Raw genomic sequence first — 13,090 nt, 5'->3', positions numbered from 1 at the left:
TGTTAACACGCACCAGTCACAGGGATCACATCTACAATGGGCCCAGAATGCCGCTGGTGGAGTGTTAACACGCACCAGTCACAGGGATCACATCTACAACGGGCCCAGAATGCCGGAGGCGGAGTGTTAACACGCACCAGTCACAGGGATCACATCTACAACAGGCCCAGAATGCCGGAGGCGGAGTGTTAACACGCACCAGTCACAGGGATCACATCTACAACGGGCCCAGAATGCCGCTGGTGGAGTGTTAACACGCACCAGTCACAGGGATCACATCTACAACGGGCCCAGAATGCCGGAGGCGGAGTGTTAACACGCACCAGTCACAGGGATCACATCTACAACAGGCCCAGAATGCCGGAGGCGGAGTGTTAACACGCACCAGTCACGGGGACCACATCTACAATGGGCCCAGAATGCCGCTGGTGGAGTGTTAACACGCACCAGTCACAGGGATCACATCTACAACAGGCCCAGAATGCCGGAGGCGGAGTGTTAACACGCACCAGTCACAGGGATCACATCTACAACAGGCCCAGAATGCCGGAGGCGGAGTGTTAACACGCACCAGTCACGGGGATCACATCTGCAACGGGCCCAGAATGCCGCTGGTGGAGTGTTAACACGCACCAGGCACAGGGATCACATCTACATCGGGCCCAGAATGCTGCTGGCGGAGTGTTAACACGCACCAGGCACAGGGATCACATCTACAACAGGCCCAGAATGCCGCTGGAGGAGTGTTAACACGCACCAGTCACAGGGATCACATCTCCAACGGGCCCAGAATGCCGCTGGCGGAGTGTTAACACGCACCAGTCACAGGGATCACATCTCCAACGGGCCCAGAATGCCGCTGGCGGAGTGTTAACACGCACCAGTCACAGGGATCACATCTACAACGGGCCCAGAATGCCGCTGGCGGAGTGTTAACACGCACCAGTCGCAGGGATCACATCTACAACGGGCCCAGAATGCCGCTGGCGGAGTGTTAACACGCACCAGTCACGGGGATCACATCTACAACGGGCCCAGAATGCCGCTGGCGGAGTGTTAACACGCACCAGTCGCAGGGATCACATCTACAACGGGCCCAGAATGCCGCTGGCGGAGTGTTAACACGCACCAGTCACAGGGATCACATCCACAACGGGCCCAGAATGCGGCTGGCGGAGTGTTAACACGCACCGGTCACAGGGATCACATCTACAACGGGCCCAGAATGCCGCTGGCGGAGTGTTAACACGCACCGGTCACAGGGATCACATCTACAACGGGCCCAGAATGCCGCTGGCGGAGTGTTAACACGCACCGGTCACAGGGATCACATCCACAACGGGCCCAGAATGCCGCTGGCGGAGTGTTAACACGCACCAGTCACAGGGATCAGATCTACAACGGGCCCAGAATGCCGCTGGCGGAGTGTTAACACGCACCGGTCACAGGGATCACATCTACAACGGGCCCAGAATGCCGCTGGCGGAGTGTTAACACGCACCAGTCACGGGGACCACATCTACAACGGGCCCAGAATGCCGCTGGCGGAGTGTTAACACGCACCGGTCACAGGGATCACATCTACAACGAGCCCAGAATGCCGCTGGCGGAGTGTTAACACGCACCAGTCACAGGGATCACATCTACAACGGGCCCAGAATGCCGCTGGTGGAGTGTTAACACGCACCAGTCACAGTGATCACATCTACAACGGGCCCAGAATGCCGCTGGCGGAGTGTTAACACGCACCAGTCACAGGGATCACATCTACAACGGGCCCAGAATGCTGCTGGCGGAGTGTTAACACGCACCAGTCACAGGGATCACATCTACAACGGGCCCAGAATGCTGCTGGCGGAGTGTTAACACGCACCAGTCACAGGGATCACATCTACAACGGGCCCAGAATGCTGCTGGCGGAGTGTTAACACTCACCAGTCACAGGGATCACATCTACAACGGGCCCAGAATGCCGCTGGCGGAGTGTTAACACTCACCAGTCACAGGGATCACATCTACAACGAGCCCAGAATGCCGCTGGTGGAGTGTTAACACGCACCAGTCACAGGGATCACATCTACAACGGGCCCAGAATGCCGCTGGTGGAGTGTTAACACGCACCAGTCACAGGGATCACATCTACAACGGGCCCAGAATGCCGCTGGCGGAGTGTTAACACGCACCAGTCACAGGGATCACATCTACAACGGGCCCAGAATGCCGCCGGCGGAGTGTTAACACGCACCAGTCACAGGGATCACATCTACAACGGGCCCAGAATGCCGCTGGCGGAGTGTTAACACGCACCAGTCACAGGGATCACATCTACAACGGGCCCAGAATGCCGCTGGCGGAGTGTTAACACGCACCAGTCACAGGGATCACATCTACAACGGGCCCAGAATGCCACTGGCGGAGTGTTAACACGCACCAGTCACAGGGATCACATCTACAATGGGCCTAGAATGCCGCTGGCGGAGTGTTAACACACACCAGTCACGGGGACCACATCTACAACGGGCCCAGAATGCCGCTGGCGGAGTGTTAACACACACCAGTCACAGGGATCACATCCACAACGGGCCCAGAATGCCGCTGGCGGAGTGTTAACACGCACCAGTCACAGGGATCACATCTACAACGGGCCCAGAATGCCGCTGGCGGAGTGTTAACACTCACCAGTCGCAGGGATCACATCTACAACGGGCCCAGAATGCCGCTGGCGGAGTGTTAACACACACCAGTCACGGGGACCACATCTACAACGGGCCCAGAATGCCGCTGGCGGAGTGTTAACACGCACCAGTCACGGGGACCACATCTACAACGGGCCCAGAATGCCGCTGGCGGAGTGTTAACACGCACCGGTCACAGGGATCACATCTACAACGGGCCCAGAATGCCGCTGGCGGAGTGTTAACACGCACCAGTCACAGGGATCACATCTACAACGGGCCCAGAATGCCGCTGGTGGAGTGTTAACACGCACCGGTCACAGGGAGCACATCTACAACGGGCCCAGAATGCCGCTGGCGGAGTGTTAACACGCACCAGTCACAGTGATCACATCTACAACGGGCCCAGAATGCCGCTGGTGGAGTGTTAACACGCACCAGTCACAGTGATCACATCTACAACGGGCCCAGAATGCCGCTGGCGGAGTGTTAACACGCACCAGTCACAGGGATCACATCTACAATGGGCCCAGAATGCCGCCGGCGGAGTGTTAACACGCACCAGTCACAGGGATCACATCTACAAAGGCCCCAGAATACCGCTGGCGGAGTGTTAACACGCACCAGTCACAGGGATCACATCTACAACGGGCCCAGAATGTCGCTGGCGGAGTGTTAACACGCACCAGTCACAGGGATCACATCTACAATGGGCCCAGAATGCCGCCGGCGGAGTGTTAACACGCACCAGTCACAGGGATCACATCTACAACGGGCCTAGAATGCCGCTGGTGGAGTGTTAACACGCACCAGTCACAGGGATCACATCTACAATGGGCCCAGAATGCCGCCGGCGGAGTGTTAACACGCACCAGTCACAGGGATCACATCTACAACGGGCCCAGAATGCCGCTGGCGGAGTGTTAACACGCACCAGTCACAGGGATCACATCTACAACGGGCCCAGAATGCCGCTGGCGGAGTGTTAACACGCACCGGTCACAGGGATCACATCTACAACGGGCCCAGAATGCCGCTGGTGGAGTGTTAACACGCACCAGTCACAGTGATCACATCTACAACGGGCCCAGAATGCCGCTGGCGGAGTGTTAACACGCACCAGTCACGGGGACCACATCTACAACGGGCCCAGAATGCCGCTGGTGGAGTGTTAACACACACCAGTCACGGGGATCACATCTGCAACGGGCCCAGAATGCCGCTGGTGGAGTGTTAACACGCACCAGTCACAGGGATCACATCTACAACGGGCCCAGAATGCCGCTGGCGGAGTGTCAACACGCACCAGTCACTGGGATCACATCTACAACGGGCCCAGAATGCCGCTGGCGGAGTGTTAACACGCACCAGTCACGGGGATCACATCTGCAACGGGCCCAGAATGCCGCTGGCGGAGTGTTAACACACCAGGCACAGGGATCACATCTACATCGGGCCCAGAATGCTGCTGGCGGAGTGTTAACACGCACCAGTCACAGGGATCACATCTACAACGGGCCCAGAATGCTGCTGGCGGAGTGTTAACACGCACCAGGCACAGGGATCACATCTACAACAGGCCCAGAATGCCGCTGGAGGAGTGTTAACACGCACCAGTCACAGGGATCACATCTACAACGGGCCCAGAATGCCGCTGGAGGAGTGTTAACACGCACCAGTCACGGGGATCACATCTACAACGGGCCCAGAATGCCGCTGGCGGAGTGTTAACACGCACCAGTCACGGGGATCACATCTACAACGGGCCCAGAATGCCGCTGGCGGAGTGTTAACACGCACCAGTCACAGGGATCACATCTACAACGGGCCCAGAATGCCGCTGGCGGAGTGTTAACACGCACCAGTCACGGGGATCACATCTACAACGGGCCCAGAATGCCACTGGCGGAGTGTTAACACGCACCAGTCACAGGGATCACATCTACAACGGGCCCAGAATGCCACTGGCGGAGTGTTAACACGCACCAGTCACAGGGATCACATCTACAACGGGCCCAGAATGCCGCTGGCGGAGTGTTAACACGCACCGGTCACAGGGATCACATCTACAACGGGCCCAGAATGCCGCTGGCGGAGTGTTAACACGCACCAGTCACAGGGATCACATCTACAACGGGCCCAGAATGCCGCTGGCGGAGTGTTAACACGCACCGGTCACAGGGATCACATCTACAACGGGCCCAGAATGCCGCTGGCGGAGTGTTAACACGCACCAGTCACGGGGATCACATCTACAACGGGCCCAGAATGCTGCTGGCAGAGTGTTAACACGCACCAGTCACAGGGATCACATCTACACCGGGCCCAGAATGCGGCTGGCGGAGTGTTAACACGCACCAGTCACAGGGATCACATCTACAACGGGCCCAGAATGCCGCTGGCGGAGTGTTAACACGCACCGGTCACAGGGATCACATCTACAACGGGCCCAGAATGCCGCTGGCGGAGTGTTAACACGCACCGGTCACAGGGATCACATCTACAACGGGCCCAGGATGCCGCTGGCGGAGTGTTAACACGCACCAGTCACGGGGATCACATCTACAACGGGCCCAGAATGCCGCTGGCGGAGTGTTAACACTCACCAGTCACGGGGATCACATCTACAACGGGCCCAGAATGCCGCTGGCGGAGTGTTAACACGCACCAGTCACAGGGATCACATCTACAACAGGCCCAGAATGCCGCTGGCGGAGTGTTAACACGCACCGGTCACAGGGATCACATCTACAACGGGCCCAGAATGCCGCTGGCGGAGTGTTAACACGCACCGGTCACAGGGATCACATCTACAACGGACCCAGAATGCCGCTGGCGGAGTGTTAACACGCACCAGTCACAGGGATCACATCTACAATGGGCCCAGAATGCCGCTGGCGGAGTGTTAACACGCACCAGTCACAGGGATCACATCTACAAACGGCCCAGAATGCCGCTGGCGGAGTGTTAACACGCACCAGTCACAGGGATCACATCTACAACGGGCCCAGAATGCCGCTGGCGGAGTGTTAACACGCACCGGTCACAGGGATCACATCTACAACGGGCCCAGAATGCCGCTGGCGGAGTGTTAACACGCACCAGTCACAGGGATCACATCACACCTGCTCTCACATCCCTGCACTGGCTTCCTCTGGCTTCTAGGATTGATTTTAAAGTTAATTTGCTAATTTGTAAATATTTACGTGGTTTAGCTCTGTCCTGCCTCAGTAACATGACTGTAAGGTATGTCCCAGGCAGATCAGGCAGATCATCCGGCAGTAATTTACTGATTATTCCTAAAACCCGGCTGGGGAGGGAGGGGGCAGCTTTTAGTCACTATGGGCCCAAACTCTGGAACTCTCTCCCAGAAAACCTGAGAGCTACTGAATGTCTCAGTACTTTCAAAACTAGGCTGAAAAGGCATCTTTTCACCACTGCATATAATAATCTATGATAATCAGTTTTATTATTTTATGCTTTTATTAATATCAGTAATTGTGTGGGGCTGGGGGGGCGGTCGCTTCCCCCAGAAGACATAGGGGCTAGAGGCCCCTTTGAGGAGGGGCCCTTAAAGAGGACATGGGTATTTAAAGTCCTTTATGATGGTTTTTAATTTTATTTTTTTTAAACATTTTTACTCTATTTTTATTTCTTTTGCGCTTATTGTTATTTATTCTGAGCTTATTTGAATTTCTTTTTCTTCTTTTTAAATGTTTGCAAAATTCTTTATAAACGCTGTGGCTAAAATGCGCTATATAAATAATGATTGATTGATTCAGATAGATAGAGAGAGAGTTTACTTTTAACCACCTTCATTAAACAGTTAGCAACCAATCCTAATCACAGCCCTGGCGGGGTCAGGGACACACTTAAAGCTGTGCCTGAGACTAAGATACGAAAAACTGAGTTGGGAAGCTCAAAATTCCCAACAGAAAGCTGCACTTGAATGACTGACATTCTGGCTGCTGACTCAAAGATAGAAGTTGGTGATGTGACAATACTGAACTTACAAGAATGGCGAACGCATGGTTACTGCAGGGACAATGCTTGTGAAATTCTGTGCAATGTTTCTTTTTAACTGCTTCAGAATCTTTGGCTAGAAAGCTGAACTGAAAGCAAATCATGAATCCTGTTATCTTGCTTTGTATGTAGCCTAAGCGCGTTTCCCCAGCAAAGACGCCGGTTAGTCACTGTCAGATATCGACACCGGGATACTTGTCTGATTACGCTCATTACCGATAATATCATCATATCACCCAGATGTAATTGGTGATTTGACATGTTCCCAGGTATAACAATACAGGGAGAAAAAGGATTTTACTCATGGGATCAGGAATCCAAGTGCCAGTTGCTGCTGCATTAGCTGCTGGGAATGTTCACATTCACATTCCTCCTTTCAGTGATACGTGTCGAGTGTAGGGACACCTGGCAGAAAGATGGCTGAGGACTGCACTGGAAGCACTGGTCTGACTGTTATGGGAGGGTTCACATCCATCTTGCTGTTGATGTCTTCCTATATATTCCTGTATATTCTGTGATTTTTGGTTGTAGCTTGTACTTAATGTTTTTACCTCTAGTTTTGAGCAAAGATGCACTGACTCACAATTAGTGATCATATGACTGCAGCAGATTGTCAGGACGCACAGAACACTCTGCAGACTATAATTCATTTTGAAGTGTAAGCTGTGCTGCTAATTATAATGAAAACAAATGCTTATTGTAATGCTTTGTATTTTACTAATGTGTAGGATGTGTATATGTCTGTGTCTTAAAGTGTTTTCTGTTTCAGGCTGAACAGCTGTGATCTCATAGATAAACACTGTGAAGTGCTGTCTTCAGCTCTAAGATCAAACTCTTCCCCCCTGAGAGAGCTGGACCTGAGTGACAATAACCTGAAGGATTCAGGAGTGAAGCTGCTCTCTGCTGCACTGGGGGATTTACACTGTAAACTGGAGATACTGAGGTCAGTATTACTGGGTATTCCACACTGTAAACTAGAGATACTGAGGTCAGTATTACTGGGTATTCCACACTGTAAACTGGAGATACTGAGGCCAGTATTACTGGATATTCCACACTGTAAACTGGAGATACTGAGGCCAGTATTACTGGGTATTCCACACCGCAAACTGGAGATACTGAGGCCAGTATTACTGGATATTCCACACTGTAAACTGGGGATACTCAGGCCAGTATTGCTGGGTATTCCAAACCACAAACTGGAGATACTGAGGTCAGTAATATTGGGTATTCCACACTGTACGCTTTAGATACTGAGGTCAGTATTACTGTGTATTCCACACTATAAAGAGGAGATAGTGAGTAATTAGCTAAGGGAAAGGGAGGAGGGGTCCTGCCTTGTCTTAGACACTAAACTGTAATACTGGAATTATTTATTAGAGCATCACATTTATTTAATAATTATAATGGTGAGGTGATATTATTTACTGGGGAGTTTCTGTCTCTCTCTGCAGGCTGTCAGGCTGTAGAGTCACAGAAGAAGGCTGTTCTTCCCTGGCTTCAGCTCTGAGGTCAAACCCCTCACACCTGAGAGAGCTGGACCTGAGCTACAATCACCCAGGAGATTCAGGAGTGAAGCTACTCTCTGCTGTACTGGAGGATCTCAGCTGTAAACTGGAGAAGCTGCAGTGAGTACAGAATATGCATTTTACACAAAAGTAACTGGACAGCAAGAAAACCCACAATGCCTTTCAGCAGTTACATAATAAACAAACACAAACAGCTTCTGTTTTCTTCTCCTACGTCCTTATATCCCACAATCTTATCAGCCCTCGATCCATGCTAGAAATAATTAAGCAGGGAAGCAGGAAACATCCATTCAACCATATTATGACGTCCGCTGAGCGGAGGAGCAGGCAGACAGGGCAGTGGAGCCGTGAAGACGAGCAAACGGGGTTTATTAAGGGCAGACGAGGAAACACGGCTCACAACATCAATGACAGATCTAGGGAAACAGACCTGAACACAGACTGAAATACACAAGACAAGCCGAAATAACAGGAAACAGCTGGTCAGAATCGGGGCAGCAGACGTGGTTAATGAGGGGGCGTGGCACACGAGGATCACACGAGCTGGGCGTGACACATATAATCCATGCAAAACATTTGTGTTGGTTAGCAAAGTTAACAGCACTGTTACAGATAAACATGCTGACTTTAACGTGTTATGGACAAAAAAATAATGGACACCAAACAGAATCGGAATGATTGTTAAAATTATTTTTAATAATTTAATTGTTTTCTGAAAATCCATTATGTCATGACCCTTATCCTCCTCATTTGAATACAGTGCTGCAGTGTAAAAAGTGGATTTAAAAGTGTTTAATCTTTATAAGGGTGGGCCGGTGTGAACTCACAGAGAAATGCTGTGAGGCACTGGCTTCAGCTCTCAGATCAAACTCCTCACCCCTGAGAGAGCTGGACCTGAGTGACAATGACCTGCAGGACTCAGGAGTGAAGCTGCTCTCTGCTGGACTGGGGGACTTACACTGCAACCTGGAGATACTGAGGTATGACTGGGTATTCCACACTGTAAACTGGGGGTAGTGAGGTGAGTATTACTGGGTATTTCACACTGTACGCTGGAAATACTACGGTAGAAAATAACTAATGATTTCAAAATAAAGCAGGAGTATCTAAGTCTAGGGGTTGACTTAAAAAATAACATTAGATTCGCTACAGTAAATGGAATGTCGAAAGTAAGACTGCATTGGAGGTTAAGGATGACATTAAAAGTTTCTTCCAATATTTTAACTCCAAAAGAGCTCTAAAAGCTGAAATCACTCATCTGCAGGATAGTAAGGGCCTTATAATTGAAAATGAAAATTGATATAGTAAATGAGTTTAATGATTATTTTACACGGGTGTTCACAGTAGAGGACATGCTTAACTTGCCACCATTTAGTACAAATACAGTGTCGTATATAAACAATATTCAGTCCCTCCACAATTATTGGCCGCCTTGTAAAGATTTGTAAAAAGGGTTAGAAAAAAATCCACCTTTTGGCGAAGCAGCTTCATCTCACACTGAAAAAAATGAGAAAAATCCAACCTTTCATTGAAATAAATTTATTCAAAGAAAAACAAATCCTTCATCAAGAAATAATTATTTTTAACAAAAACACATGTGCCACAATTATTGGCAGCCCTGCTTTTAATACTCTGTACAGCCTCCCTTTGCCAGTATAACAGCACTGAGTCTCCTATGACATTTTATAAGGTTGGAGAATACAGAGCAGGGCATCTGAGACCATTCCTCTTTACAGAATCTCCCCAGATCACCCAGGGTCCTCGGCCCTCTCTTGTACACTCTCCTCTTCAGCTCAGCCCACAGGTTTTCAGTGTGGTTCAGGTCAGGGGACTGAGATGGCCATGGCAGAAGCTTGATTCTGCGGTCAGCTGACCATTTTTATGTTGATTTGGACATGTGCTTAGGATCACCGTCCTGCTGGAAGATCCAATGAAGGCCCAGTTTTTGTTTCCTGGCAGCAGCAGCCAAATTTTGATATAAAATGTCCTGGTATTTCATGGACCCCATAGTGCCATGTACCCTAAACGAGGTTTCCAGGGTTTTTGGAGGAAAAACAGCTGCACAACATCACAAAACCTCCACCATATCTTACAGTTGGCATAAGGTTCATTTCATTATAACCATCCTTCTTTTTACGCTAAACCCACCTTGAATGTTTATTGCCAAAAAGCATTTTTGTTTCATCAGATTTTGAGTTGAATTTGATTCCAGTCAAAGTTGTATAATGTTTTGAAAACTCCTGGCACTAACATTTTAAGTAACTGACAGAAAAAGCTTCTTTCTGTCATACCTTTCAAAACGTCCATACCTCAATCCCCTCATAAGTATGTCTGCTAGGTGGAGTCGAAGGTGCAGTATAATCCTGTTATAATGGACTCGCTTATAACGGAATATCGTCTATAACAGACGAGGACTGCCGGTTGTGCACCTTTAATTACATGCAGAAAAAGCATCGGACATAGCGGACTCGCATATAATGGAGTGTGTGTGAGAGTGTCTGTGGCAGGGTACGCGTGTGTGAGAGTGTCTTCGGCAGGGTAAGTGTGCGTGAGAGTGTCTGCGGCAGGGTACGTGTGTGTGAGTGTGTCTGTGACAGGGTACGCGTGTGTGAGAGTGTCTGCGGCAGGGTACGCGTGTGTGAGAGTTTCTGAGGCAGGGTACGTGTGTGTGAGAGTGTCTGAGGCAGGGTACGTGTGTGTGAGAGTGTCTGAGGCAGGATACGTGTGTGTGAGAGTGTCTGTGACAGGGTACGTGTGTGTGAGAGTGTCTGAGGCAGGGTACGCGTGTGTGAGAGTGTGTGAGGCAGGGTACGCGTGCGTGAGAGTTTCTGCGGCAGGGTACGCGTGTGTGAGAGTGTCTGCGGCAGGATACGTGTGTGTGAGAGTGTCTGACAGGGTACGCGTGCGTGAGAGTGTCTGAGGCAGGGTACGCGTGTGTGAGAGTGTCTGAGGCAGGGTACGCGTGTGTGAGAGTGTCTGCGGCAGGGTACGCGTGTGTGAGAGTGTCTGCGGCAGGGTTCGCGTGTGTGAGAGTGTCTGTGACAGGGTACGCGTGTGTGAGAGTGTCTGTGACAGGGTACGTGTGCGTGAGAGTGTCTGCGGCAGGGCACGCTTGTGTGAGAGTGTCTGCCGCAGGGTACGCGTGTGTGAGAGTGTCTGTGACAGGGTACGCGTGTGTGAGAGTGTCTGTGACAGGGTACGTGTGTGTGAGAGTGTCTGTGACAGGGTACGCGTGTGTGACAGTGTCTGTGACAGGGTACGCGTGTGTGAGAGTGTCTGTGACAGGGTACGTGTGCGTGAGAGTGTCTGCGGCAGGGTACGCGTGTGTGAGAGTGTCTGCCGCAGGGTACGCGTGTGTGAGAGTGTCTGTGACAGGGTACGCGTGTGTGTGAGTGTCTGTGACAGGGTACGTGTGTGTGAGAGTGTCTGTGACAGGGTACGTGTGTGTGAGAGTGTCTGCCGCAGGGTACATGTGTATGAGAGTGTCTGTGACAGTGTCTGTGACAGTGTACGTGTGTGTGAGAGTGTCTGTGACAGGGTACGCGTGTGTAAGAGTGTCTGTGACAGGGTACGTGTGCGTGAGAGTGTCTGTGGCAGGGTACGCGTGTGTGAGAGTGTCTTCGGCAGGGTAAGTGTGCGTGAGAGTGTCTGCGGCAGGGTACGTGTGTGTGAGTGTGTCTGTGACAGGGTACGCGTGTGTGAGAGTGTCTGCGGCAGGGTACGCGTGTGTGAGAGTTTCTGAGGCAGGGTACGTGTGTGTGAGAGTGTCTGAGGCAGGGTACGTGTGTGTGAGAGTGTCTGAGGCAGGATACGTGTGTGTGAGAGTGTCTGTGACAGGGTACGTGTGTGTGAGAGTGTCTGAGGCAGGGTACGCGTGTGTGAGAGTGTGTGAGGCAGGGTACGCGTGCGTGAGAGTTTCTGCGGCAGGGTACGCGTGTGTGAGAGTGTCTGCGGCAGGATACGTGTGTGTGAGAGTGTCTGACAGGGTACGCGTGCGTGAGAGTGTCTGAGGCAGGGTACGCGTGTGTGAGAGTGTCTGAGGCAGGGTACGCGTGTGTGAGAGTGTCTGCGGCAGGGTACGCGTGTGTGAGAGTGTCTGCGGCAGGGTTCGCGTGTGTGAGAGTGTCTGTGACAGGGTACGTGTGTGTGTGAGCGTGTCTGTGACAGGGTACGTGAGTGTGAGAGTGTCTGTGACAGGGTACGCGTGTGTGAGAGTGTCTGTGACAGGGTACGCGTGTGTGAGAGTGTCTGCGACAGGGTACGCGTGCGTGAGAGTGTCTGCCGCAGGGTACGCGTGTGTGAGAGTGTCTGTGACAGGGTACGTGTGTGTGAGAGTGTCTGTGGCAGAGTACGCGTGTGTGAGAGTGTCTGTGACTAGGTACGTGTGTGTGAGAGTGTCTGTGACAGGGTACGCGTGTGTGAGAGTGTCTGTGACAGGGTACGCGTGTGTGAGAGTGTCTGTGACAGGGTACGTGTGCGTGAGAGTGTCTGCGGCAGGGCACGCTTGTGTGAGAGTGTCTGCCGCAGGGTACGCGTGTGTGAGAGTGTCTGTGACAGGGTACGCGTGTGTGAGAGTGTCTGTGACAGGGTACGTGTGTGTGAGAGTGTCTGTGACAGGGTACGCGTGTGTGACAGTGTCTGTGACAGGGTACGCGTGTGTGAGAGTGTCTGTGACAGGGTACGTGTGCGTGAGAGTGTCTGCGGCAGGGTACGCGTGTGTGAGAGTGTCTGCCGCAGGGTACGCGTGTGTGAGAGTGTCTGTGACAGGGTACGCGTGTGTGTGAGTGTCTGTGACAGGGTACGTGTGTGTGAGAGTGTCTGTGACAGGGTACGTGTGTGTGAGAGTGTCTGCCGCAGGGTACA

The 13,090-nt window shown here is 51.7% G+C and overlaps 1 protein-coding gene across 1 annotated transcript in view; it reads left to right on the top strand.

Annotated features, from left to right (window-relative positions):
• The window catches only part of LOC125722476 (NLR family CARD domain-containing protein 3-like), a 33,052-nt gene extending 20,238 nt beyond the window's left edge, over positions 1–12,814 (top strand). The window contains exons 7-10 of the mRNA XM_048998655.1: positions 7,468–7,641; positions 8,153–8,326; positions 9,034–11,303; positions 12,606–12,814. Of these exons, the coding sequence (XP_048854612.1) occupies positions 7,468–7,641; positions 8,153–8,326; positions 9,034–9,244 (559 nt within the window). The 3' untranslated portion in view covers positions 9,245–11,303; positions 12,606–12,814. The remainder of the gene's footprint in view (positions 1–7,467; positions 7,642–8,152; positions 8,327–9,033; positions 11,304–12,605) is intronic.
• The last annotated feature ends 276 nt before the right edge of the window (positions 12,815–13,090 follow it).

Source organism: Brienomyrus brachyistius, unplaced genomic scaffold (genome assembly GCF_023856365.1).
Source record: "Brienomyrus brachyistius isolate T26 unplaced genomic scaffold, BBRACH_0.4 scaffold39, whole genome shotgun sequence".
In the NCBI taxonomy this organism is placed as follows: Eukaryota; Metazoa; Chordata; class Actinopteri; order Osteoglossiformes; family Mormyridae; genus Brienomyrus; species Brienomyrus brachyistius.
The sequence above is the reverse complement of the archived record's forward strand: the minus strand, read 5'-3'. Positions and strand labels throughout refer to the sequence as shown.